We start from the raw sequence: 23,823 nt of genomic DNA, 5'->3' as shown, positions 1-23,823 counted from the left end.
GCTACTACTAACGAGAACCAGTCGAATCATCAGAGTTAGGGTCTCTCCGCAAGCCATATATCGGAGGTGCAATCTCCACCGGGATATCTGAGGGCACAAAGATTAACAACGCGATAGAATTGCCGCAGGAGATAACGGTACAACAGGTGTACATCCACGTGTAAGGGAGAAATGTGTGAAATCAAAACGCGCATAATCTCATTGGAAAAAATTACTGATTAGAGTCGAAATAAAATGGAGAAAAAGAACGAGTGAAAAAACAATTGCACGTTTACACCCGGATAAGATAAATTCCGAGATTAATTTTGTAATTTGGGCATCATCTTTCGACATTTCTTTAGAAAAGTAAATGGCAATTTTTTCATCATCAACGCCTCAATCAATTACGGATTACGGAATATCTCTCACCTCATCTCGTGCGCCAGTAAAATATCGCTCTTATCGACGCCGAAGTCAACGAGAAATTGATGATCGAGCTTCATTCCGCCCTTCTCGACGTCGACATCAAGCTTCACCATCGTTGATCCATATCTAAATAGCGCGTGCCGAATATTAGCCATTTTATTTTATGTTGTGGGAAGGAGAGGAGGAAAACTTACTTGAGGAGATCGGGATAAAAGAGTTTGTCCCATGGCTTGAAGATGGACGTGGTCACGTACAAACGACGTCCGTCCAAACTCAGCTGTAACATTTGTGGCGCGCCATACAATCTACGTCCCTTGACGTAGACGGGGTCGGGCTGACCGGTCATTTCCTCGTCTCGCGTCACTCGTACCTGCGAATCGCTCAGTATCGATCCTCCTAGGAAAACTTGACCCGTCAATCTCGGGTTTCTCGTATCCGAGATGTCGTATTGTCTAACGTCGCCATGAAGCCAATTGGACAGGTAGAGATACTTGTCGTCCAGACTCAGCAGAATATCGGTGATCATACCTTGAAGCGAGAGAAAGGAAGGAAGACTTTTGTAAGAAGAAAAGACTGCAATGTCGTCAACGGCTCCAAGAGTATTCGTGCGATACCTGACATGAGAGGTGCGATCCAACCGTCGACTCTTTTCGGTGGCACCTGGATCACTTTTTCGGCCTTCCACGAGTTGTCTTTCGCCTTGTAAAAGCGATAAATATTGGACGTTACCGCGCAGCCGACGAATCCTTCGGCTGCCAACGGATCGTGGAGGAATCTTATTTCAAGGGGTGCGATTCCGTCATCTCCCAGCTCGATGATCTGTTTCAGCTTTCGTTCGTTCCACGAGTAAACATTCAAGTTTCTGCCATAGATCTCTGCGAATGATGAAACCTGTTGAATACCGTACCGCCCGCCGCGAAAATTGATATATAATATTTACTGGGATCATGAACGTCCTCTGGAATGAATCCCTTCTTAAAGACTCGAGGTGCACCCCATTCCGTAGCGATGAGCGTATCGTGATACGGTTGGTACCAAAAATCGTATCCGAATGCCGCTTTCTCGTCGCTCTTGGTCCACGTGCCTTTCACCCGTAGAGTCTCTGCGTCGATGCAGAAAAATTCGCCCAGTCCGTCGCCACTGACATTTCCCATGGTGGAGATGACTATCTCGCCGGTCGGCAGACAGTGGGAAGTGTGCGGCGTGGATATTCCGTATTTGTGCATCTCTTCTGGCTCCAGAACCTTGCGAAATAGAGTTACGCAATTAAGAGTTAACGAACGAGCTAATGAAGATGTTGTTATCCGCGTAAAATATAATACCTTCTTGATCCTGGGCATTCTCTCGTCGCTCGTATCAACCAGGTACACCCGGTCCGACATAAGACAGGGCAGTACCAGAGTGTCGCGTTTGCAAGGCGTTTGCGATTCGTGGCAGCTGCTGCAAACGTTCCAGCCGGAGTGATGTAACTCGTCGCCGGGCGTTAGCATTCTCAGTCTGTGTATTATCTGCGTTTTCCACGAGTTTTGTACAGGTTAAAATCACTATACGTTGGCTCAATTTTCACAAACGTTTTAACGTACCTGGCAGTACGTAGGACTATCGAGATCCACGTCCACCGTGCAAAGGACATCGGCCTTTTCGGGATCCGTGTGTACACCGATTACGTACAGAAGCTTCTCGCGCGGTCCTTCCATCGCCGTCCTCGGACTCTTATAGCCCGGCCCGGAACACGCTGCGAAAAAGCCATTTTCAACTCCAATGTCTAATTTTGCATTTTCAGCCTTAAATTTTAGACCATACATGGTACAATAACGTAATCGAATACCTTTCTTCTGCTCCATCGCGCGACGCCACTCGACAAATTGTAGATTCAGTAGCGGTTGCTTTCGATATGTACGTATGATTCTTACGACACGACGAGATATTATACGTTCGAGAGTAAAGGCCAATGTCCACGATGCTAGATTCTAGTTCTAGTTTTTATGGAATAGCTGCACATTGATTGGCTACAGATTTCTCGAAACTAGAACTTGAACCAAGTTCTAGCATCGTGGACATTGGGCTTAAGAGGGGGAAACATGCTTGGGGGAACTTGCACTTTGCGTGTGTCTCTCAGACTCGGAATCGGTCGCGATTGATCTGATTGCAATAACGATGATGTCTAAATTATTTCTCGTTGTAACTCTTTGTTGCAACAATATGCAACCAAGTAACAAGTTACTACGTTACAACATAGTCTGGATATTACGAGATAGCGTCAACAGTTATCATCACAAAGCTGATAGTAGGCGATTTCATTAACCGGACGAAAGATAACGTGTAGCGATACCACACGTCACGTATAACATACATCTAGAAAATATTCCCGAAATCCGTATTTTTATTCTTACAGCTCGAGATATATAATATTAAATATTGCTTTTACAGTCGTTTTCGTGCGATGAAGAAAAAGTTGCAGCTTCCAGCTTGAAAGGTCAAAGGGTCAATCCAGACGATGAAAAACAAAGTTTATCGAACTGTACGATGAGAGTTTAACCCAGAGGTCGAGGAGTTGATTTGCATTGAGAAAGATCGAAGCTCCGTGGTAATACGTTTCCGATGGTCCGTTTCTGTGCGAAACGAGAAGATACCAATAACCCGCTCAAACAATTATACAATTATACAATTATACTATTATATAGGATTGTACAGGATATACAGAGTAGACATCCCCGAGAGATATATATACACGTAAACATAATTTATTTGCATCTTTTTCCACACACACACACACGCACACGCACACGCACACGCACACGCACGCGCACACGCACGCGCACACGCACGCGCACGCGCACGCGCACGCGCACGCGCACGCGCACGCGCACGCGCACGCGCACGCACACGCGCACGCACACGCACACACACACACACACACACACACACATGCATACACAAAACACACACGAGTTATAAAAATAATCACGCGTACAACACATGTGCCCGTGTGCGTGCATCAAGTAAAAATATGTATATATACAAAGTGGTAAAGCGAGTACGTCGAATCATTATGCCCATCGGACAACCATACCCAGTACTAAATCGCTAATAAACATATCGATAAATACACAAAGTGTCCCAGATCTGCCAAAGTTCGCTTCCGATGAAATTTTCTTTTTAATAACATCTCATCATCGAGCGGAGAAATTGATCAAGATACCTCCCTGCTGAATCTGGAACATTATTCTGTACCTCGACACATATGTATTAATATACGTTAGCATTTGATAGATAACGTTTTGCGCACAGCGCAGTGGTGTCACGCTGACAGAGTGAGGACATTATGTGACAACATTCTATATGTATTGTATAAACTTATACGCGCGATCCGCTGAAATATTAAACTCAATTCTAGTTTGACAATTTCAGACAGACAATTCTCGCTCTTCCGTACAATCAATCATATAGAATCGTTTCTAACTCGATATAAATATTGTTCGCATGACAGATGATATTATATTACTCGATCATAGCCGTCTTCTATATTCCGAGCTGCTCTGGAATCCGAAACAACAATCATTGCGTCTCCGTGATTATGGATTTGTTTATTGGCCCCCACCTTCAACATCTGGTTTACCATAAGGTGATACCATCTACTCACTAAAAATAGACTCTATTATCCAAGATATGTTCCACGCTATGTGCTGATTTGATTCGCACAATAACGACAATGATTGTCTTAATTGCCAAGGACGAAACTAATTTATCCTTCTTATCCACTACTTGGATACGATTAGATCAATACAAATTACAAGTTGATAGTAAATCAACAGGCTTAATTCGATGGGAGAAAAGCAATAGTACAGGCACGCTATAATTGCCTTGACCCATGAAAAGATATTTGAAATGTTTACGCATTTAATTCGTATTTTGATATCAAGTTTGAGTTACTCCTAAGAATAAGTAGAGATCAATTATACGCAGCATAATTTGGTAGTGCACTTTGAGATCTGCGCCACATTGGTTTCGCATCTTCTGACGTCCGATAAAAGCCTCTCGAACCGAATGCTTTATCGATGACTGTGCGTCGTCGTCGTCGTCGTCGTCGTCTTCTTCTTCTTCTTCTTTTCATTCCTTCTTCTTTTTCTTCTTCTTCTTCTTCCGCTTTGTCGCTGGACGTTCGCATTTGTTTCCGTTTCTCGCCGAGTAACGCACATACCAAGAGATTCTCCCGATGGAGCGCGAGCAGTCGCAGCAGGCGATTCCGTGCAATTCCCGTCTGCGCGGCAATGTCATCGAAGCCGTTGTCGAGTCGATCCAAGTGGCCGCTAATGTTAGCTATCATGTCGAGGAGTAGACCGTCTCGTTTGCGCGTTTCCAGCGTGAGCTTCCTGCTGAGTAGGAATGTCATCAGGCCGACGATCGTCAGCACCGTTAATCCCAGTAAGCTTCTCTGCATCTGTTCTGACAACGTCATATCCAAGGTATACCTGAATACACCGCTCGCCCTCTCATCACATCTGGATTTGTCTTTGGTTTCCAAGAGATTCAAACGACTATTTTATTTTCCATTTGCTATTGCGTAACGCGCGACCTTGAAAGAGGCTGTAATTTCACATTCGGATTAATAAAGCGTGTTTCTAACGCAAGTTTTTCAAAGTAACATCCGTTAATGTTTAAAGACATTTCCATACAATAGCAATCAATCTCTTGCGATAGAGAGATCAACTAATTATCCATCAAAAGAGATATATTTATTTTGATATTTTTGGACCAAAGCGAATAGTTTCTCTCTATTCTCTCTATTCCTTTCCACGACTGGATGATATCCTGCACGTTGATTAAAACTCGATCTAATCAACTAATTGCGACATTGAGACACAATGTATCTGCAAGTGACTGAAACTGACTGGCCGGTTTTTCAGTCTGCTGCGTTTTTCGTTAGCAAACTGAGGGCTATTTCTCTCTCTCTCTCTCTCTCTCTCTCTCTCTCTCTTTCTCTCTGTTTTTTACGGCACGAATGCCTGCGGTTTTTATCTATTATTAAAGGCAGGGCGCGGCTGTACGCACGGCTGTGCCTCGGCATGCCACCATCCGTTTTGCTGCCTATACTGTCGATTGGCAGGTTAAACAACGATCGAGATTTCGCAAAATTTCTCTCCACGGCGCTGAATATATTCAAACAGCTGGAATCGACAAAATTCTTGCATTCTATCGACTTTCCGCCAATAATGATCTATATTACATTCTGTTGGCACCATGTGTGTTGTTGACCAAATAAGTAAATAAATCTTTGAATCTATCAGTGAAATCGTTTGTACGTACAAAGTCATTGTATTGTACAAAGATGAAAACTCTGTGGATTGTGAACTTTTGGATTATTCCGTCGCTTTGGAATGCCAAGTATATTGAGCCAAGATGTGCGAGAAGAATAGAGGTCAGCTTCCCTTGAATCGCGACGATTAATAATGTAACCATTCGAATCCTTGTTTAGACGGACACCTATCGCCTGTCATAAATCCCTTACTTTGGATTCACTCGACGTTCACCTTCGACACGTACGCGATGAGAATAGCTCGCTGTAGCTGATCGCTGTAGCAATCTTCGTTCCATCACTCCAAGGTATTGACCATGTTGCACGATAAAATCGCTGCGAGGATGCTGCCAAGTGTACTCGTACTTGTTGAACGTTGTGTCGGACCGAGGGTACTCGGTTAACTCGGTTAACTCGGTTAACTCGGTATTCGCGACAACACTCACTCCACGTGTAGGCGCGGCCATCCTATTTACGAGGGCACGCGGCCACCCCCGAGCAACCCCGATCAACATCTTCAGGGACGTAACTTTCTCTACAACGTCCACGGGTCTAATGTCGATCGCTATCCTTTATTCGTTGAACCAAATTTATTCTTTTTGGACTCGCAACGACTTTTCTCTTACACGATATACACACACATGTATGTTCTTTCCCACCGCCGAGTGGAATTGAACGGTGACGATATTATATACTTGTTCCGCCAGAATGCAATCAAAGACTCGTTCCTCGTAGCATTCGATTTTGGTTTCCTAGCCAGGGTGTATCTAGGAGGGGGGGGGGGAGAGAGAGATGCAACTGGTGCCTCGTACAAACACTAGGAACGATACTGACAGTGAGACTGTGAGCTGTAAGAGTTGGCGCATGCGTCTATTAATCAATAAGAGACACAACACCCCCTTTGTCGTGACCGGCTGTCAGATAAAAATTTTTTTTAGAATAAAGATTATCATTCGCAGGATAAATGGAGGTAATTGAGAGAGTTTTTCGGGAGGTTGATCCTATCAGCTCGCTTACCACTCATTAAAATAATGACGAATCGCGATCATTTGATTTTTTCCGGCGCAACGTCGAGCGGCACATTTCTCAACGAGACTCGAGCATATCTTCGAGAAGGAAGAAACCTAGAGAAATAAATTTAAATCAGAATAGAAAAATAAGATGATCTGTTATACATTGAATCACTTGTGCCTACACGCATAAACCAGATTTGAATATTCGGACGTACCTTTTCATCATCGGTGTAATATGATCGGGATCTACGCTCTCGAGGTCCACGCCGAAAACGTAGCTCGCGATAGTGCCGACGACAACAACGATAATCGCTCCTATCATGTTGTAATACATGAAGGATATTTGAAAGAGTATCATAGGTTCCTCGCTGGAGTCATCTATCCAGGATGATACAGTAGGCGTCGTCACGCTCGAGAGGGTCTGATTCAATGGGCAACCATCTATCGACGTAGGTAACGCATTGTATTTAATTCTGTTATGTATGGTGTGCCATTGAGCGCCTCCCACCAGCCAAAGCATGCTGATCAGACCGACGTAACCGCCAAACAACGTGCCTCTCGCGTTTGCCCAGGGTACCAGCATTCCTAGCATAAAGAGGCCGAGCAAAGGTCCGTCGGTGATGCCACGCGTACTCACGGCTATTTGGAAGACCGATCCTAATCGTTCGACCAGGAACACCAGACCAACCGAAATCACACCGGCTACCACGACGATGCCCTGAGGCAGAAGAATTTCTAATTAACAAATTAATCTGAAATTCTATTGACATCGCTCACCTTCATTATGTTGGCGGCCATAGCTTCTTTCTCGGGGCTCTCCGGGATCCGCAAATTTATAAAGTCTTCGTAAATGGTGCCGGACACGGTGTTCAAGCTCGCGCTCATAGTTGCGAGCGCGGCGCTCACTAGGCCCGCTAGGAATAATCCCGGAAGTCCTGGCAGATGCCCAGCAACGTCCATCACGTAGTACGGTAGAGTCTGGTCGGTGCGACTTATCGACTGCTCCAACGACAAGATTTGTAATTTTATTGCGTGTGAAAGCAAAGGAATAGAAAAATATATCGTACCTTGGTGAGAAAAGGATCACAGTCATGATACTTGGCAAACATGATTAATCCGGTGAAGACGCAGATCAGTTTGACGACTATCATCCCTACCGCGGTAATCGCGATACCGCTACGTACAAGAGGAGCAGAGAGGATGAGATATACCTTGCTCTTTTGCGGCTTGGCTAAGTAATAAGTATTAGAAGTAAGAAACTTACTGTTTCGCGTCGATTTCTCGAGGCACCGACAGGAATCGCTGCACCGTACCCGGATGAATACCGAGGTGTCCGAGCCATATTACCGTCATACCTACAGCCATACTCCAAAAAGTGTTTCTCGCCAACGGACTCGGATCCATACTGATAAAGGGAGCAATTAACATGTCTCTATGAGATGTACATTACATAATGTAATAATGAAAGCTTACTTGAAGAAAACGAGACGACCGCCTTCGCTGGAGATCCTCCACACTTGCTGAACGCTGCCAACGGACGATATCCCCAGCACGAGAACCGCAAAGAGCCCGCAAACGGTCACGGAAAATTGTATAGTGTCCGACCATACTACCGCCTTTAGGCCACCCTATCAAGTATCAAGTATCTTAAGTGTTGGTGTGAAAAGCAATTAAGAGAGCTGGTTTACTTACAATGCTGGTGTAAAAGATGCACACGATACAAAGCAACGGCGTTATCGCGTGAATACTCAGGTCGCTGACTTGCGCGAAGGCGAGGGCAGGTACGTAGATGACGATGGGCAAGTAGGTGAAGAGGGATATGGTGAATAGCGCCGAAGAGAGAATTCTCACCGATCTGGCGAACCTAATCTCCAGATATTCAAAGGTGCTAGTTAGTTGCAGCTTGTAGAACACAGGTAGGAAAAGGTAAGAGGTAACGACGGCAGTGAGGATCGATGTGACGACGCACGCCGCATACTGGCTCCCGTAATGGAAAACCTCCGTGGGTATACCGAGCAAGCTGATACCCGAGATGTGGCTAAATCCAGTAAGTGAGGTGTCAGTTATTCGAGTACGCGAAGGAAGAGAAAATTTGACAAAAAAGGAGTCACTGACCTAGCGATGATGCTCATCGCGACGGGAAAGCATCCCATCCGTTTACCGCCCAGGAAATACTCCGTTGTGCTGTCTTGCTTGCTAAAGAAGCCAAAGTACACGCCGATGAGAACACTGACGAGCAGCAGCAGGCTGAAGAGCGTGTAGTCTAGCCATCCGAACACGAAGCGATCCAAATTTCCCGTTTGATTAAACGGGATGCCAGTGGCGAGAGGATTCTCCATTGTCTCCTCTTGAGAGAACGAATCGACCCTTTCTTCTACGCCCTACGGAATACTGGCCGGATAGCGCGACATCGCATTACATATAACCGTCCTTCCCCGTTTCATCTGGCGTAAGAAACGAGGAACAAGACGCAATCTCTGATGCTGACTTGTAAATGTGTCGACGAGCGTTATAATTCCTTACCGTGAGAGATTAATTTACAACCGGCACGTACGTGATAATGTGTGCACGGGATCTGATAATGAAAGCTATCGACTGGAGAATGAAGCAGAGATCTGGGGAGAAAAGGGGGAAGAGAAGAGAGTGATGAACTGTATTTATTATGCTAAAACCGACGATCGAAGCGGGATCGAAAGGCCGAATGTTACACGACTTGCTAACGTAACTTTTGTCAACTTGATTATATTTATTGAATCGCAGCTACACCTATACATGTACATATAAATTTTGATATAGATTCGAGTAGCAAAATAACTTATAAATGCGAGATCTGTCGTACGTGGTCCTTCCAATTTTATTTCTTCTATTTACACATGTATAATACGATCCTACGGAATTTTCCGAGAGAGAATGTATATATTTCAAATCTAGTTTTCTCAAACTCCAATCGAAACGAATCCAAACAAAGATATCCTTGGCAAAGATAACGACTCGGACGCCTGATATCACCATAGCAAGATTGGCGATAAGAGCGGAAAGAACCAAGCGAAGATTCGGCTCGATGACGCAGCCGACGAGAGCAGTCCGAATCGAAGACCGACGCTTCTCCGGAGATGCGCTCGCAGAATGGAATTGCGAGGTGAAATCTGCGCGCATTGCCGCAGCGGAGCCTCCCAGCCTCCCGCATCGGCGTCTCGCGAGCCCAACAGCAGGATGTACTGACCGTTCCAGTTGACGCCCAGCTTAGCCTGCAGTCGCAATGTCGAGGGCGCCTCGATGGCGCGAGGTACGCAGCTTCTCGGCCGAGCAGCGGCGCTACAACGCGTGGATACCTTGGCGTCTCCAGGAATCAAAATGCTCTCGGCGATGTGCAGATCTAGCTCCGTGGTACCGGCAAGGATGCTCGAGGTTTTCTGGAGAAGGGGCTTTCTGGTAGAGGCCTCGTGCCTCCAATCGTCTCGCAGCATCGCCGCGAATCTCGACCGAACTATGGGCTGCTCGTCTCGCAAGAGTCGATGAACGCCATCAGTCAGCGATCTTTCTACCCATTCATCCGTTACATCTTTCGGCCTATCGGTAACGCTCCTCCTGGCCAAGGACCTCGACACCGAGGAGACATTGAGGAAAGTCTTTCGATCGACTTGTTCGTGACGTCTTCCAGCTCGCTGAACGTAACTTCCGGCTGCGGTTATCGCGTACAGAAACGTCGAGCATTGTGGATCGTCGTAGTAGTCCCATCGACCGGTCCACAATCTGTCTCCCGAATGTATCTGAAATTGACGTCTCGACCAGATACCGCCCTCGGAGCTCTCGCAGCTCTCGCTGTGCCAATAACCTCCGATCAATGCGGGCAGAGCCGCCGTCTGATGGAGAAGAGGTGGGCTCAACTCGGTGCTCCGAGACACGCCGCTGCATATCGGACAGCCGCTCGCCTGTAACGTCGATTACGCGAGAACTCGCAGACACGAACGAAAGAGTTGCAAAGATTCGTAACGAAAACGTACCGTGTCGGCGCGGACCATCGGTGTGGACTGTAAAGATGTCGGTTTGTAACTCCAACGAGAGCGAACGTTGGCCGTGGGGCTGGCTAGAAAGAGTTGGAATTGTGGAAGCTCGTGGTACCGATTAACGCTGGATGAGCGGAGCAACGACTTCCTTTGCACCCTTAGGAGTCTCAATTCGGAGAATTCGATCCCGAAAGGTTCTAAACAGTTGATACCGAGTCGCCTCTTTGTAGACGAGTGAGCTTGCAGAGAATTGTAGATCGGACCTTGCCACAGTGGCGTCGCCGAGCTGCGTTGCTGCTCGTAGTAAACCACTTCGGGAACGTAAGGTCGCCATTTCGGCTGGGGACCGCAAGTCTGGTTCAATCTGTGTCCAAACTTGCGAGCCACCTGAACAAATTTGTCAATTTTCAGTAGATGGCCCGATCGATTTGGAATATCTAAATACCTGTCGATTCAAAGGCACAATGTTGATGGCATCTACGTGAAATCTCGTTTCGGTAGCGCCAGAAACGACGACGGATGATCCGAGCAACTTGACGGAGCCCCGAATTGTAACGGTGTGCGTCGCTATGCTGCACGACTCTTCGGCGTAATGATAACGTAACAGGAGAAATGTGCCGTTTTCGAAAAATGTGTATTTCTTCATTATATATACCGGGCCAGCTCGTACTTCGCATCTGCAACAAAGGATCATAATTTCTCTTTTGACAAATATTCAATGAAAACATATATTTATTATTAACGCATTATTATGCAGAAAAGGAAAACAATCACTCTTGAGACAGCCATGTGGAATACAATCTGGAGGGACTGTCGTCCACGATTGTCTCAAGGTCCTTCCGTTCAATCTCCTTGATGGCCGCTTCGCATTGCGCCAACGAATTTACAGATTCCGAATCTCTGGTCAAGGCGTGGCTCGCTGTAAAACAAATGTAATAATTCACTTGTGACGAGAATGAATGTTGTCTATCGACAAGAAGGGGATTTTTGCCCGGATCTTCAAGTTACAAAAAGTTACAAAAAGTTACAAAAAGAGAATAGGCAAATGCGTAATAACAATTTGTCAGAAAGAAAATTTTCGGTTTGATGCCTACGTACGTTTCTTCAGCTGCAATAAAAAGGAAGAGCAATAAGATTTGTCACACTGATAAAATTTCAACTCGTTTGATCAGAGACACGTAAGGCAAGTGTTAATTGTAAGAAATGATGCGAGAAAGAGTACGCTCTCTCACGACTATTTAACATTCGATCGACGTGCAGCGTTTCTCTGCGATGAATCGCGATGGTCGGCGATTGATATTCCACGTCTGTACGTTGGAACTTGCGACTTGACAGCGATTGATAATGCAACGGTGTTGGTAACGACTTGACAATTTCGCGAGACTGTTTGTTGCGCGATTTTACACTTTTTTTCTCGAAAAAAATGCAAGAAATATATTATGTCATCTAAGAAATATAGGCTGTCTCAGGCACATGTGCAACTTGTTCCCTCCCTCAAATACTTGCGAATTCTACAACACTCTGTATATAACATGATATATTCTTTACGAGATCGCCTTTGGAAAGAGCCTACGATTACATTTCTTTTTTTCAATTCAAATACAAGATATTGAATATCTGATTGTCGCACTTGACACATAACTTACTCATTGACAGAACAGCGATGAAGATTATAGGTAAGGCCATTTTTTCCTCGTTTCGGCGATCGTTGGTGAAACATTAAACGCACATTTACGCATTTACGTGAGCGGAGTAGATCAAGTACATCGCCTTGGTCGGAAATGACTTCTTCTTCGGATCTCTACCATCTATCAATCTACCCCAAGTTTATATAGCCTTGTCCCCACTCTAGCGACTCTCGAACCGGCCAAGTCTCGAGCGCATCCAGCGTTCGACACATTCTCATTCTCCCCGAGAATCTTGAACCCTGCTGCGAGGGATAGATTTATACAGCGATCCCACTCGGTGGTACAAGGCCCCACTGAGAATCAGGATGAATCAAACTCTTGGCAATATCTGTATAAACCATGCTGAATTTAAATGACTCCGATGTCTCTGTAAAGTCGAGTTCAACGGTCAAGCGAATACAATAATATAATATATCGACGTGTGTACATTATCGGTAAAATTATTATGTATTTTACTTAGTATACGCCGCCGCTACCGCCGTGTACATTAATCTCGTCTGCCACTTTGACCAGTTTGACCAGTGGGCGCGTCTTCATCCCTATTTATAAAAGGCCTGGCATTTCGGTAGAGCGAACCGCGCTCCACAATGACCACAATGTCCACAATACCTCTCCCACTCGGTCCATCGGCTTTGACTAGCTTTCCCGATTTTGATCTCTTTATTGATCGTGTTGTGTGCGGTACACAGTCGTTGGTCGGGGGTCGCAGACTACGATGTTACTATGTTATGTACGGTGGGTGGTCGGACATCTGCAAGAACACGCATCTGCCTTCCGATGAATCCGATGTCCGAACTCCGAACTCGGAAATTCCGAATTATTAACGCTTGACGCTTACATACATCGTTTTCAACGCTAATTTATAATTTCTCTTCGAAAGACCTAGAACTTGGTGCGCATATTTGCCATATTTGCGTGCACCGCTCGCCGGTCGCCGCGCGCAAAAGAGATTCTTTTGCTTTTTATCAATTGTTGAAATACAAAAGTATACATATATCGTAATATTGCGCGAAACTTGGAGCGTAGTCTTACACGGCTGGAAATGCAACTATTTTGCTACGCATCTTTCGACACTGCCGATAATGTAAATTTTATCGGCAGAGTCGGACAACGTAAACGGGCCCCGGCGTGGTCAGGTTAGAAGAGGTTAGAACGGCGACTTGCGACAGTTGCGACCTTGCGACCTTACGACGGCAGGCACGTGCTCGATGCTCGATCCCTTGTAACGTACAGCGGTATCCATTTCAAGTAGCAATCTAAAAGCAGCTCTACATGTTAGAATGGCCAAACTCAGTTCGTACTACACGCTGTGTCCACTCATCGATCAGCAGAGTTTGCTGGGCGTTGAGAGGGACAAGGAGACGGGCTCCGCGGTAGTCACTCTCGGCAGGAATATAGTGATACGATACAAGGTTGTATTTTCAACCAACTGTTGCTTTCGCTTGATCCTTGACGATATTGATCCTTTCCAGCTACAAGACCTTAAGCAGATCAGCAGTTGGTCCAGCAAGGAAAGATTGACGACGCAAGTCATCTACGACAGGTCCAAGCAACGTTACGTCGCTGCCTTTAACGAGAGAAAGATACGGGTTTGGTCGGAAGAGGAGGCAGACCTGAACAACGTCAAGGGATACAAATTCCCCTCGCCACTATACGCTATACTGCCGTGTGGCGGCTCGTCGCCCATTCTCGTCCAGCAAAACGGTGCTACGGCTTCCCTGGAATGGGCCCTTGCCAACAGGAAGACGTGGACGAGCAAGGGTATAATTAAGCCTAGGGAGAGATTGTTGGATTGTCAGTTGATCCATGTAAACGGAAAGACGAGCTTGTTCTGCTTGACCAGAGTGGAGGAGGTCTACAACTATGTGGTCGTTGGATTGGAGGATGCGACCTGCTTGGAGAAGCCCGACACCGTCAGGAGGATAGAATTGATACGAAAGTCCGAGCAGCTCACGGGACACGTGTTGATACACCACAAGAACGATGCGTATCTCCTCACTTTATGTACGTCCTTATTTCCTCTCGTTCTTCATACATTTCTCTTTTGCTGACTGACGTCTCGTCTCATTTCAGGGTCACACGGCAGGCTGTACAGTCATCCTTTGACGGGAACGTCTTCCGATTTCGAGTCGAGCAGATTAATCAGTGTAATTACTAATGTCAATACCAAGTATCCCGCTGTCATGACGCATCTCGACGAGACGACCATAGCGATTTACGGCGCTGATGTCACGGACGAGGGGGCGATACTCATGATATACAATGTACAATTCAAATCGGCGCAAGCGGTGCAAAAGCTCAAACTTTACACCAACGATGCCAAGCTCTGGAAGGTGGAGGACAAATTATTGCTCGCGGCCAATAGACACTTGGCCGTTGCGCTCTACCACCTCGCGCCGCAAAGGATAGCCGCCATGTTGGGCTCGTCTTTACGTTTTAGTAGCAGCACCGATAACGACATCGTCGTGATACAAGAGGCGACAGTGGCTCAGTGGGACAAGAGCCAAACGAAATCTTGCGCGAGAATAGGTCGAATACCTTTCAGTATCTCGAAAAAGATCCACTCTTACTTGAACGAGGGCTGGAGCGATGCCGCGATACAGGAGACCTTGATCCCGCTCTTGATGGAATCTGCCGACGTCGCGTCCATCTGTTGGTGCCTCGACACGTTTAGAGATTTACCGGAAAAGTTACTGGTCGACCTTTTGGCCTTTACCTTGACAAGTCCAGATAAAGTATTCGTTCCCCTGCAAAACGGCACGACCGATGCTGCGTCGAGAGCCAATAATCCTTATTCGAGAGACAACTTTCTCGGCAAAGTGTTTAGTGTCAGCTATTCCAGTGTTTCCTTGTTACCTCGTCTCAAGACTGGTTTAACCTTCGACCAAGTACTTGAACTGTTGGAATATTTAATGTGTAAATTGAATGAGGAAACTCACTCGCTCGACGATAACTCACAGCCGAGTGATCAACAGTTGTACGAATGGTCCTGTGTACTTGTCGATTCTCACTATCAACATTATTTATTGTCCCAAGACACGCGCGTTTTGGAGCTTTTCAATCGGCTGGATTCTATCCTAGAAGACCATGTAAGTGTAAACAGTCTCTTCTTTATTACCCTCACTAGCTCAACCGTTGATCCTTTTCTTTTCGTCAGTTTCAGTTTATGCAAAACCTAGCAAACTTGAGGCCTATGATCGACAGGACCCACAATGGAAAACCATTGCGAGCGTCTTCAAAAAGACAGAATAAATTTTACTCCATAGAGGAAATAAAATTTTGTTGATCCATAAACGAATTTGTCTTTTATCCTTGTTAAAAGTGTACTTTAGTATGTGCGTACACAACACGCGCACGCACGCACAAAAGTATTGTAAATGTAAGCGAGAAAAATATAACTTTTTTTTTCAATTTTATGTACAAGATCAATTCTTTCGATAGACCAACACGCCGCACATTTTGTGTCTCCTTTGCGTGTTGTCACGTTAAACGAAAAGTTTAACACCGTAGCAGCGATATTCCCTTTTATTATTGATATCGCAAGTTCTACATACTCGTGTACATCTCTCAACTAGCCAACATAACTGAAATGCTCTCACGGTAAATAGTAAACGGTAAACGGTAAACGGTGCTGCTGTACTCTCATTGCAGTCTACTTCAATTCGTCGACATATGGAACGGTGCATAGATTGCCGATCGCAGACATGGACAATTTTCCGCCAGCAAGTTTTCCGGCAACCTGAGAAAGTATTGAGAGTAAAGAAATGTAACTGTAATAATACCATTGAAAACGTTGAAAAAGTTAAATTGCCCACCGATTTGACTTCAGATGCAGTTATTTTGTCTACTTCCGCAACGAGATTAGACGGTGTGTACATGCGTCCTTTGAAAATTGCTTGCTGTCCCAGGTTTTCTAAAAACGCGGCGTCGTTATCCGCGGCATATAATATTTCAGCTTTCAACGTAGCTTTACCGCGCGCGATATCTGCATCGGAGAGCTTGGGTGACCTCAAGTACGCAGTAGCGGCTTTTGTTACCTGTCGGGTACACAATGCAACATGATGACAATTATCTTGTTATCTTGAGTTGCGTGAAAACTTACGGAGCCGGCGGCACTGGGTACCGAGGACAAAATAAAGCCAAAGAGACCAGAATCGCTGTAAGAAGCATTAAATGCCGAAAGGGCAAATTGGTCGGCGCTCGTCGTTCCAGAGACCGCCTTGTGCAGCGGAGACACGCTGGAGCCCCATTTTACACGGGGACCAGAACCGACCGCTCTCTGCAGCACCGCATAAGCGAGAACGTCCTTCTCCTTGTTAAGCCCTGCTGCTTCAACAGCTACCGCCACAGTGGTCAATTCCGAGGAACGTTCCTTGCGTAGCTCTCCTCCGTGATACTTGGCAGCTTCCACGGTATTGTCTGCCGAGCCTACTTTAAGAGTCGAGGCAAATTGTGTAGCGTCAGATATCGGGACGCCCGTTGCTACGACCGCGCACCCCGAGCCGTTGAACCAGGTATTGACGAAATGTTGTAGCTGTACAAATGCAAAGAGATTTGTCTCCCTCTCCTCTCTCCTGCGCTTCGCGTTTCAATAGGCAACGTTACGTACAGTCTCCGTGCTGATTTTTCCAAGCTGCCTCTTGGGCGAGTACAGAGAGTAGCCTAGTCCAGTGCGATAAGCCGCTTTGTGCAACAATTCCATAACACGTGTTGTCTCGGGTACCATGGACAATTCGTAGCGCAATCTGGGTAGCTGATCGGATATCTCCCATGGTTTGAACACTTGCTGTGTCGCGACATCCTCTAGGAAAGTCAAAGCTTTGCCTCTGTCGCAAACGTTAAACGTTAAACGTTAAAAGTTATTTCACTCCACCGTGTATGGATCTCTCTAAAAGGACTTACAGATTATTCCTCGTAATTTGTAACGTGTACGCGATGCTCTCGCGATCAGTGGTGGCGGTTAAGTTTCCACCAAGTTGTTGGATATTCCTAGTTATTCCGAAGCAAGTTGATCCACATGTGCTCAGACCAGCAGCGATTCGAATATGATGCGTCGCGCCCTGCGTATCGTACGTCTCGTTGCGTGAGCCAGCTCTAGACATTAGCCCAAAAGACATTATGTAATCGTAACATCTATCTACCGATTTACGCAAAATCATTTTCATACCTGAAGACGATTGATACTCGAGCAACGGGACTATGGTTGTCGAGCGCAGCGACCGTCACCTTATTGCCAGATAATACCTCGAGTTCTGCTGTCGCAACGTTGGAACATTGAGCAGCTGCGGCCGCTGCGTAATGCCTCACCTAATTAAGCAAGGTTAAATGGAATACATTTCATTTCTCATCATAATAAAAGAATCACCCGCAGAATTACAAATTATTATTATTAAGCAAGATTAGAGACAACACGTATCGTTGATTTACATAACACCTGTATTACAGAATGAAAGTCAATGGCGAGAGAGAAAAGGTCTCTATGGCTGTTGAATTTGCCGTACCGTAGGACTACGAAGAACGGGCGACCGTACAACGGAACAAGCCATTTCTCCTTGAAATTCCGTAGAAGCGAGAAAGCTCTCACTAGAGTTGACCAGACTGATCAGAGACGGGAGTAGTAGACAGACAGGGCGCCATTGCTGTCATCAGACGAGAGAGAGACATAGACTATATTGACTTTGTCGACCGTCGAACATTGCAAGAGGGGTTCGAGTCTCCGCTAATCTCGCTGCTGCCAATGCTGCCATAACACTATCGCACATTAGCCATCAGAATCACAGAATCATTAGATCAGAAATATATCGAGATCATCGGGCGTCAAATTTTATATATTGTTTGTTGTTGAAGAATCGAAGAGAGAGAGAGAGAGACGAGTATGAATGTAATAATAAATAATTACACGCAAACGACGAGGATGGTCGCCAATATATTGAAGCACGGTAATAACCTTGCAAGAAAGTATGCCACTACTATAGCCGACTACAAAATTACTTGGGTACGACCAGAAAAGCTCTCGCATTTGTCCCTTGAAAGGTCTGGCGATCAAGGGTTAAAAGACGATGTGAAATCATCGGATTTTGGCAAAATATACAACGAGCTACCTGAACTGAAAGAGTAAGTAACTAGGTAGAATCAAGTTGAAGTTGATATTTCTGTGCTAAAATTGCTTTTTTGTTAGTGCCAGTGATATAGTTAAAAAGATGTTTACGCTGCAATTTCTACCTCGTAAAGAAACAGTTGACGTGAGAAGAGACAAGATTTTGCAATTGGTGAAAAGGCATAGATTAGATCGGAAATCGCCAGAAGCTCAAAGTAACGTAGCAATGTCTAATAAGAAGCTTTCTAACATCTGCTATATTCTTGTGCTTTTCAGTCGCCATTATGACCAGTGACATATATCAGTTGCGAGAATATTTAACAGAATATCCCAGGAACACGGCCATGAAAGTCAAATTGGTCGAGACAATTGCGAAGCGAAGGAAAGTGCTGAAATACTTACGACGATGGGATTACAGACGTTTCGAGTGGGTCTTGGAGAAGCTCAATTTGGTTTACAAGCCGGCACCCGAGTGAGAGCTTTAACTAAATTGCAATTTCTCAACTTGCTAGCACCTTGCTAGAATGATTATTCTTTTTGACAGACTTCCACATCAGATTACTAGGAAGGACTCCTTACGGCGATTAACGGCAAAGCATTGTGACAAACTTGTACAAGAGAAATTGGATGCATACAAAAGAGAATTGAAACAACTGCAAAAGGATTTTTATATAGAGAAGGCGGAGAAGCTTGCGTTTATCAGAGAGGAAGAACTAGCCTGTGGATTACAAGCGTCGGTGAGCCAAGAGGATATCGCATGCGCCAAGCAAAACGCGGAGAGATATCAAACTTCGTAGTATCGTTAAGGGTGTAATTTTGAGAGAATACAAAACATTTCCTTCTATCTCATCGATTCCTTAATATCTATTACCGGCCGAGTTTCTCGATCTACGATCGATTTCAATAGAGTTTCATTTGTTCGTCACGGAGGTCGCGCCTTTGTAGATCTCTCTCTTTCTCTTCGATTCGATCGTCGTAATCGCCAATATGTATGCATGTATTGTACACATACGTAGAGATCATTTGGAAAAATGATCGCTTTACGACGTTTTCGCGATGGCACTCGATCACAAATCTTATGTAAAACCTTATGTAAAACTCTTGGAAATATTGTCAATGTTTCAATGGAAATATTTCAATGGAAAACGTTCGAGTTCTCTCATTTACATATCTGGTATATCTGTATCTCACGATTACGTATTATTAATGTGCAACATTGCGCTTTTTTGTGGGTTGCTTGGGAAATTGTGGCGAACGTCAAGCGAATTCACTCGTCCCTTCGATGAAAGCGTGCATTCGCAAGGATAAAGATGTTCCCATGCGAGTTTACTAACTGCGCAATCGCATATCGCATCGCGCGGCGCAATAGGCCAGCAAAAATGCAAGTGAATGTTCGCGCGGTATATATAAAGAAGAGTATCGCGTAGGATGCTGCAATTCTCGTAATCCAACTATCCAACAGCCGGGATCGTCTTTCGTCTTTCAACTTTCAACGTCAGTCATATCTTTTTCGCGCGTCGCGGAGAAGTGGAAAAGTGTGTATACGTGTGTGTGTGTGAGATTGTCCACCAACAAAGGTCTTTGCTCTCGTGCGATGTTTCTCCCTGTGTACAAGTATAATTTCCAACAAACTATCCGTAGTATGGTCAGTATTGCAAATAATATTTCAAAATGTTTTGCTCATAATTCGGGATTTTTGATATCTCGTCTCCAGATATTTCTTCTCTGCGTCTCGCTGACAATCAGCTTTAGTCGAGGAAATCTTCCTCATCGAGGGTAAGTGATGTAAAGAAAAATTTATCGAGTTAGGAGAGCCTATAATATATATACTCGCGATAGATCACTCGGCAACTCGAGGCACGCCTTCTCGTGCGCACCTCTCGATTCGGCGTCGTCTACAGCCCCAACTGTCGCGTGTGCCGAACCTGATGGACCTGATGAACCGACGACGACTCCTACCTACGTTAAAGTGTCAGCGCCTTTGTTATACAAGCCTTTACCAAGGACATCTTCCCTGGTATACGTTGCACCGCCCATCGTGAAATCCGCCTCAGCTGTCGTGGCTACCGAGCCCAAGACGTTGGAGAAAGATGTTCGATATATGGTAAAAACTCATCTCTACTAAATGCCGTTTCTTTTGTCAACATTGAATTTTTATCTCATTGTCAAGGCATATCCCAAGTATTCCTTCAATTACGGCGTGATCGACGGATATACCGGCGACTCGAAATCAGCCTGGGAAGAGCGAGATGGAGATACGGTCAGAGGCGAATACTCGGTGGTTGAAGCGGATGGAACTATCCGCACAGTCTCTTACACGGCGGACGATCGTAATGGCTTCAATGCGGTTGTGACTAGAAGCGAGCCTCCGATCAACGCGAAATCTGCAGTTGATGTCAAAACATTCGTACCTATTGCCATATTTGCTAGGGACAGGCGTAAAATTCTATTCAAACCGTAATCTCTCCTGCTTCTTTTCACGTGCGAAATATCTCCTTTTATTTCCTCTCCTTTATACTTTCCATAGGTTTTTCTGCTTCCTTTTTTCCTTTGCATTCTATTGATACAATTTCACTCTTGTATACATTATACATTGAATATATCAACTTCTTTTTACCTTTTGTCGTCTACAGCTCCTTTTATCCCTTTCACCAATATATTCACCTTATTTCTTCATTCCGTTGGTACGAAAGGATCATAAAACTCGGGGATACATGGAAAATCTCTTTTTTTATTCTTCAACTATTAACTATTATTATTCTTATCTATTTTATTATTTATTGTTCGCATACGTAAAGACCGTTCGGCAATTCGATATAACGTTATCTCCTAGTGTTGATAATTAAATTTAATTAAAACTTTGAGTCGATATATATTGTATATATTTCGTGGAATAAGCCATTTTATTAAAAAAAGTGTGCATGTGTATATAGAATTACATACAATTTGCAACTTGTTAAATCAGTTGAGCTTTACACGCATTTTTCAACACATGTGTTCTCATGAATACGTCTTCTATTTTAATACTGTTTTCACAAAAGTTTTCAACACACGCACACACGCACACACACGCACACGAGAAACATTTACATAATTGTGGAATGTGTGTGCTTGTCACTATTATACATATACACACGATACAAAAATCAGATAGTTTCAGACAACTTGTGCAACGTGAAATGTGAATTAAGATTATAAGTGTGTGAGAGAGAGAGAGAGAATTGTCATTTATGAATAAATGTAAATAACACAATGTCCGTGTAGCTATCACTTAATAATACAAGAAATAATGAATATTACATGTCTCATTAACGCATAGATAATATATCAGAGTTTCTACCTATTCCTAGCTCTTTTATTGCTATTCTTTTTCGCACTATTTCCAGATTTATTTTTATTCGAGTCTTTGCTATTACTGTGACATTCTTTGATAGGTGTGGTAATATGTTCTAAATTTCCATTGGACATTGATCCATTTGTAAATTGAATCGAAGCATTGTCCGAGCTATTAAGAGCGCCACTATTTTGGACATGTCCAGATTGAATAGAAGTATGAAGATTTTTCCCACTAGCCTCTTTGTTATTGTTGGAAGGAATCGCATTTGAATTGCCAAAGTTGCAATTGTCCTCGCTGCCACTATTTCCAATCTGAGACTCTGATTCGCTGTATCGTTCAACTGGAAGCAGGGATCTCATATTAACGGTATAAAATGCATACAAATGGGGAGAAAGCAAGCAGTGCAAAATAGATATATCGATCGCAGATGGAGATATGCAGGTGCATAAGCGAATTCCTCTCCCACGGTGCATCATCTCTCTCATATCGTTGTAATAAATTTGTATCTTGAGATACATGCAGTGTTACTTGGAGATCAAGAGGAAAATGAGGAAAATGAGGAAAATGAAGAAAGAAAAAAAAATAGAAACTAATTCTACTGGAATAACTAATCGCTCGAGCATCGCTGTCACACATAAACTCAGTCTGCATTAATAGTGATACTCAATGAAATTGAATGCAACTTTAGTTTTCCCGTAGCATCGGATAGTAAAAACCCGTGTTCTTTCAGACGTGAAGCAAACAACGAGATCTCATAATGTGCAGATGTATTCTATTTATAAGACAATAATACAATAACACAATATCAGGGAATAATTTGAATTAAATGAAAACAGCTAGGAAACATATTTATAAAACTGAAAGTGCTATTATTTCTACAGAAAGGAGAATAATAAAGAAAAGTGTACAAAATATAAAGACAGTATTTTTATAATCATGAATATCCATTCAGGTCCTTACTTTTTTCTTGCGTATTCTCAACGAGTCCGCTAACCGCCTGTAAGAAGATAACATCGTGTAGAAAAGAGAATGTACACATGTTGCGCAAGAGTCAGTTGATACTTACTGCCATGGATGTAATGGAGGATTTAGAAAATAATCTTTCTGCCTCCTTAAATTTCCTGTTACGCTTGTCAGCTTTACTGTTTGTATTTTTATTACTCGCCAAATATCTATCCCAACCTCTTATTATATTTCCATACAACTGAGTGTCTTCCAAATAGCTTCCCTCGAAAGCGTATATTTGACGTTCCAAGTTGGCTAACGTTTCCTGCAAAAAGTCAACCAAGTATTTGTACAACTTGCCTCTTGAAAAGTATAACTCCTAACCTCGTAGCTTGATAAATCACATATACATACGTAGACACACTGTTACGTACACTTAACTGTTGATTATTTATTTAAGTGGAGATGTTAAGAATTTTCCATCTTGCACACGTATAAGCGTGTAATGACATTTTACGTTGTATGCAGGAGAAATCTGTACATGGATACTCACAGCGATTTCGGCTTTACGTTTTACTAATTCCGTCAGCTCCGAGCGCAAATCCACTGGAGATTTCGTCGACATGCTTTCAATTTGTGGATAATCGTTTAAATGCAGGCTATAACATGAATAAAATTGGGAAATACAGAATGAAATCGATCCGATATTACAACGCTCCAAATAACCAGGTATATACACAACAATAACAGCCAAGTTTGTTCAGCATTGCCAATGTTGTCACGTAAAATTTAGTTTTATTTGTGCTAGAGTTCACTTCTCTTGAGAGAGAGCGCCCTCTGTGGACATTGAAAACGTCGACACCAACTACGTAGCCGATCTCCACGTTTGGGGGCTGAGCGGATAACGCAGATTGCTAGGCGGGAATATTAATTATAATTATTATACAGGGTGTCAGATTCGATATGGACAATCCCAAAGATTATAGTAGATTGGGTTAAACTGAGAAGAAAAGTTATATAAAATTTTACAAAATC

The 23,823-nt window shown here is 44.0% G+C and overlaps 8 protein-coding genes across 10 annotated transcripts; 3 read left to right on the top strand and 5 right to left on the bottom strand.

Annotated features, from left to right (window-relative positions):
* Positions 1-3: 3 nt before the first annotated feature.
* LOC105562952 (selenium-binding protein 1-A-like) lies at positions 4-2,375 on the bottom strand. Its single transcript, XM_012014146.1, has 8 exons — positions 2,234-2,375; positions 1,989-2,140; positions 1,728-1,913; positions 1,346-1,649; positions 1,020-1,280; positions 600-933; positions 409-531; positions 4-87 (listed from the first exon to the last, which is right to left on the bottom strand). The coding sequence occupies exons 1-8, from the start codon at positions 2,247-2,249 to the stop codon at positions 36-38; spliced, it is 1,428 nt and encodes a 475-aa protein (XP_011869536.1). The 5' UTR covers positions 2,250-2,375; the 3' UTR covers positions 4-35.
* A 3,174-nt stretch (positions 2,376-5,549) lies between these two features.
* On the bottom strand, positions 5,550-9,225 carry LOC105562947 (sodium-coupled monocarboxylate transporter 1-like). The gene is made up of 8 exons (XM_012014138.1): positions 8,830-9,225; positions 8,407-8,752; positions 8,188-8,342; positions 7,979-8,119; positions 7,782-7,890; positions 7,492-7,713; positions 6,930-7,432; positions 5,550-6,825 (listed from the first exon to the last, which is right to left on the bottom strand). Exons 1-8 carry the CDS (start codon positions 9,051-9,053, stop codon positions 6,747-6,749), a joined length of 1,779 nt encoding a protein of 592 aa, XP_011869528.1. The 5' UTR covers positions 9,054-9,225; the 3' UTR covers positions 5,550-6,746.
* Positions 9,226-9,382: 157 nt separating this feature from the next.
* LOC105562948 (protein APCDD1-like) lies at positions 9,383-12,930 on the bottom strand. Of its 2 annotated transcripts, none has more exons than XM_012014139.1 (6): positions 12,866-12,930; positions 12,368-12,776; positions 11,496-11,640; positions 11,167-11,398; positions 10,719-11,108; positions 9,383-10,646 (listed from the first exon to the last, which is right to left on the bottom strand). In XM_012014139.1, exons 2-6 carry the CDS (start codon positions 12,405-12,407, stop codon positions 9,720-9,722), a joined length of 1,734 nt encoding a protein of 577 aa, XP_011869529.1. In that variant the 5' UTR covers positions 12,408-12,776; positions 12,866-12,930; the 3' UTR covers positions 9,383-9,719. The 2 variants fall into 2 exon arrangements, with proteins under 2 accessions (XP_011869529.1, XP_011869530.1); XM_012014140.1 differs by having other exon boundaries at positions 12,368-12,702; positions 12,866-12,920.
* Positions 12,931-13,532: 602 nt separating this feature from the next.
* On the top strand, positions 13,533-15,818 carry LOC105562950 (nucleolar protein 11). 2 transcript variants are annotated; one of them, XM_012014141.1, is made up of 4 exons: positions 13,533-13,821; positions 13,882-14,413; positions 14,483-15,498; positions 15,567-15,818. In XM_012014141.1, exons 1-4 carry the CDS (start codon positions 13,690-13,692, stop codon positions 15,693-15,695), a joined length of 1,809 nt encoding a protein of 602 aa, XP_011869531.1. In that variant the 5' UTR covers positions 13,533-13,689; the 3' UTR covers positions 15,696-15,818. The 2 variants fall into 2 exon arrangements, with proteins under 2 accessions (XP_011869531.1, XP_011869532.1); XM_012014142.1 differs by having other exon boundaries at positions 15,589-15,664.
* A 98-nt stretch (positions 15,819-15,916) lies between these two features.
* LOC105562946 (cytochrome b-c1 complex subunit 2, mitochondrial) lies at positions 15,917-18,056 on the bottom strand. Its single transcript, XM_012014137.1, has 7 exons — positions 17,911-18,056; positions 17,577-17,716; positions 17,312-17,503; positions 17,019-17,235; positions 16,512-16,943; positions 16,225-16,446; positions 15,917-16,148 (listed from the first exon to the last, which is right to left on the bottom strand). The coding sequence occupies exons 1-7, from the start codon at positions 17,953-17,955 to the stop codon at positions 16,062-16,064; spliced, it is 1,335 nt and encodes a 444-aa protein (XP_011869527.1). The 5' UTR covers positions 17,956-18,056; the 3' UTR covers positions 15,917-16,061.
* Positions 18,057-18,172: 116 nt separating this feature from the next.
* LOC105562945 (28S ribosomal protein S15, mitochondrial) lies at positions 18,173-19,353 on the top strand. Its single transcript, XM_012014136.1, has 4 exons — positions 18,173-18,523; positions 18,588-18,721; positions 18,783-18,978; positions 19,051-19,353. Exons 1-4 carry the CDS (start codon positions 18,285-18,287, stop codon positions 19,301-19,303), a joined length of 822 nt encoding a protein of 273 aa, XP_011869526.1. The 5' UTR covers positions 18,173-18,284; the 3' UTR covers positions 19,304-19,353.
* A 394-nt stretch (positions 19,354-19,747) lies between these two features.
* Positions 19,748-21,127, top strand: LOC105562944 (cuticle protein 8-like). Its single transcript, XM_012014135.1, has 4 exons — positions 19,748-20,151; positions 20,221-20,282; positions 20,346-20,610; positions 20,677-21,127. The coding sequence occupies exons 1-4, from the start codon at positions 20,101-20,103 to the stop codon at positions 20,965-20,967; spliced, it is 669 nt and encodes a 222-aa protein (XP_011869525.1). The 5' UTR covers positions 19,748-20,100; the 3' UTR covers positions 20,968-21,127.
* A 134-nt stretch (positions 21,128-21,261) lies between these two features.
* Positions 21,262-23,581, bottom strand: LOC105562943 (chromatin modification-related protein MEAF6). Its single transcript, XM_012014134.1, has 4 exons — positions 23,342-23,581; positions 22,910-23,113; positions 22,804-22,840; positions 21,262-22,183 (listed from the first exon to the last, which is right to left on the bottom strand). The coding sequence occupies exons 1-4, from the start codon at positions 23,411-23,413 to the stop codon at positions 21,843-21,845; spliced, it is 654 nt and encodes a 217-aa protein (XP_011869524.1). The 5' UTR covers positions 23,414-23,581; the 3' UTR covers positions 21,262-21,842.
* Between the last annotated feature and the right edge of the window lie 242 nt (positions 23,582-23,823).

Source organism: Vollenhovia emeryi, unplaced genomic scaffold (assembly GCF_000949405.1).
Source record: "Vollenhovia emeryi isolate VEMERY1.0 unplaced genomic scaffold, V.emery_V1.0 DF939181.1, whole genome shotgun sequence".
NCBI classification, from domain to species: domain Eukaryota; kingdom Metazoa; phylum Arthropoda; class Insecta; order Hymenoptera; family Formicidae; genus Vollenhovia; species Vollenhovia emeryi.
The sequence above is the reverse complement of the archived record's forward strand: the minus strand, read 5'-3'. Positions and strand labels throughout refer to the sequence as shown.

Coding starts and splice junctions, on each gene's coding strand:
- LOC105562952 (XM_012014146.1), bottom strand. Junction 1,650..1,727: donor GAATGCCCAGGATCAAGAAG/GTATTATATTTT, acceptor CTATTTCGCAAG/GTTCTGGAGCCAGAAGAGAT. Junction 88..408: donor TTACTGGCGCACGAGATGAG/GTGAGAGATATT, acceptor TTGTGCCCTCAG/ATATCCCGGTGGAGATTGCA.
- LOC105562947 (XM_012014138.1), bottom strand. CDS start 9,053: ATGGAGAATCCTCTCGCCACTGGCATCCCGTTTAATCAAACGGGAAAT. Junction 8,120..8,187: donor GGTCGTCTCGTTTTCTTCAA/GTAAGCTTTCAT, acceptor TCCCTTTATCAG/TATGGATCCGAGTCCGTTGG. Junction 6,826..6,929: donor ATTACACCGATGATGAAAAG/GTACGTCCGAAT, acceptor TTATTTCTCTAG/GTTTCTTCCTTCTCGAAGAT.
- LOC105562948 (XM_012014139.1), bottom strand. CDS start 12,407: ATGGCCTTACCTATAATCTTCATCGCTGTTCTGTCAATGA. Junction 11,641..12,367: donor CATCGCTGTTCTGTCAATGA/GTAAGTTATGTG, acceptor TTTGTTTTACAG/CGAGCCACGCCTTGACCAGA. Junction 11,109..11,166: donor TTGTGCCTTTGAATCGACAG/GTATTTAGATAT, acceptor AAATTTGTTCAG/GTGGCTCGCAAGTTTGGACA.
- LOC105562950 (XM_012014141.1), top strand. CDS start 13,690: ATGGCCAAACTCAGTTCGTACTACACGCTGTGTCCACTCATCGATCAG. Junction 13,822..13,881: donor ATATAGTGATACGATACAAG/GTTGTATTTTCA, acceptor GATCCTTTCCAG/CTACAAGACCTTAAGCAGAT. Junction 14,414..14,482: donor TGCGTATCTCCTCACTTTAT/GTACGTCCTTAT, acceptor GTCTCATTTCAG/GGTCACACGGCAGGCTGTAC.
- LOC105562946 (XM_012014137.1), bottom strand. CDS start 17,955: ATGGCTTGTTCCGTTGTACGGTCGCCCGTTCTTCGTAGTCCTACG. Junction 17,236..17,311: donor CAAATTACGAGGAATAATCT/GTAAGTCCTTTT, acceptor CGTTTGCGACAG/AGGCAAAGCTTTGACTTTCC. Junction 16,447..16,511: donor TACCCAGTGCCGCCGGCTCC/GTAAGTTTTCAC, acceptor TGTACCCGACAG/GTAACAAAAGCCGCTACTGC.
- LOC105562945 (XM_012014136.1), top strand. CDS start 18,285: ATGAATGTAATAATAAATAATTACACGCAAACGACGAGGATGGTCGCC. Junction 18,524..18,587: donor GAGCTACCTGAACTGAAAGA/GTAAGTAACTAG, acceptor CTTTTTTGTTAG/TGCCAGTGATATAGTTAAAA. Junction 18,979..19,050: donor GTTTACAAGCCGGCACCCGA/GTGAGAGCTTTA, acceptor TCTTTTTGACAG/ACTTCCACATCAGATTACTA.
- LOC105562944 (XM_012014135.1), top strand. CDS start 20,101: ATGTTTCTCCCTGTGTACAAGTATAATTTCCAACAAACTATCCGTAGT. Junction 20,152..20,220: donor AACAAACTATCCGTAGTATG/GTCAGTATTGCA, acceptor TCTCGTCTCCAG/ATATTTCTTCTCTGCGTCTC. Junction 20,283..20,345: donor GGAAATCTTCCTCATCGAGG/GTAAGTGATGTA, acceptor TACTCGCGATAG/ATCACTCGGCAACTCGAGGC.
- LOC105562943 (XM_012014134.1), bottom strand. CDS start 23,413: ATGTCGACGAAATCTCCAGTGGATTTGCGCTCGGAGCTGACGGAATTA. Junction 23,114..23,341: donor AACGTAAAGCCGAAATCGCT/GTGAGTATCCAT, acceptor GACTTTTTGCAG/GAAACGTTAGCCAACTTGGA. Junction 22,841..22,909: donor CCTCCATTACATCCATGGCA/GTAAGTATCAAC, acceptor ATCTTCTTACAG/GCGGTTAGCGGACTCGTTGA.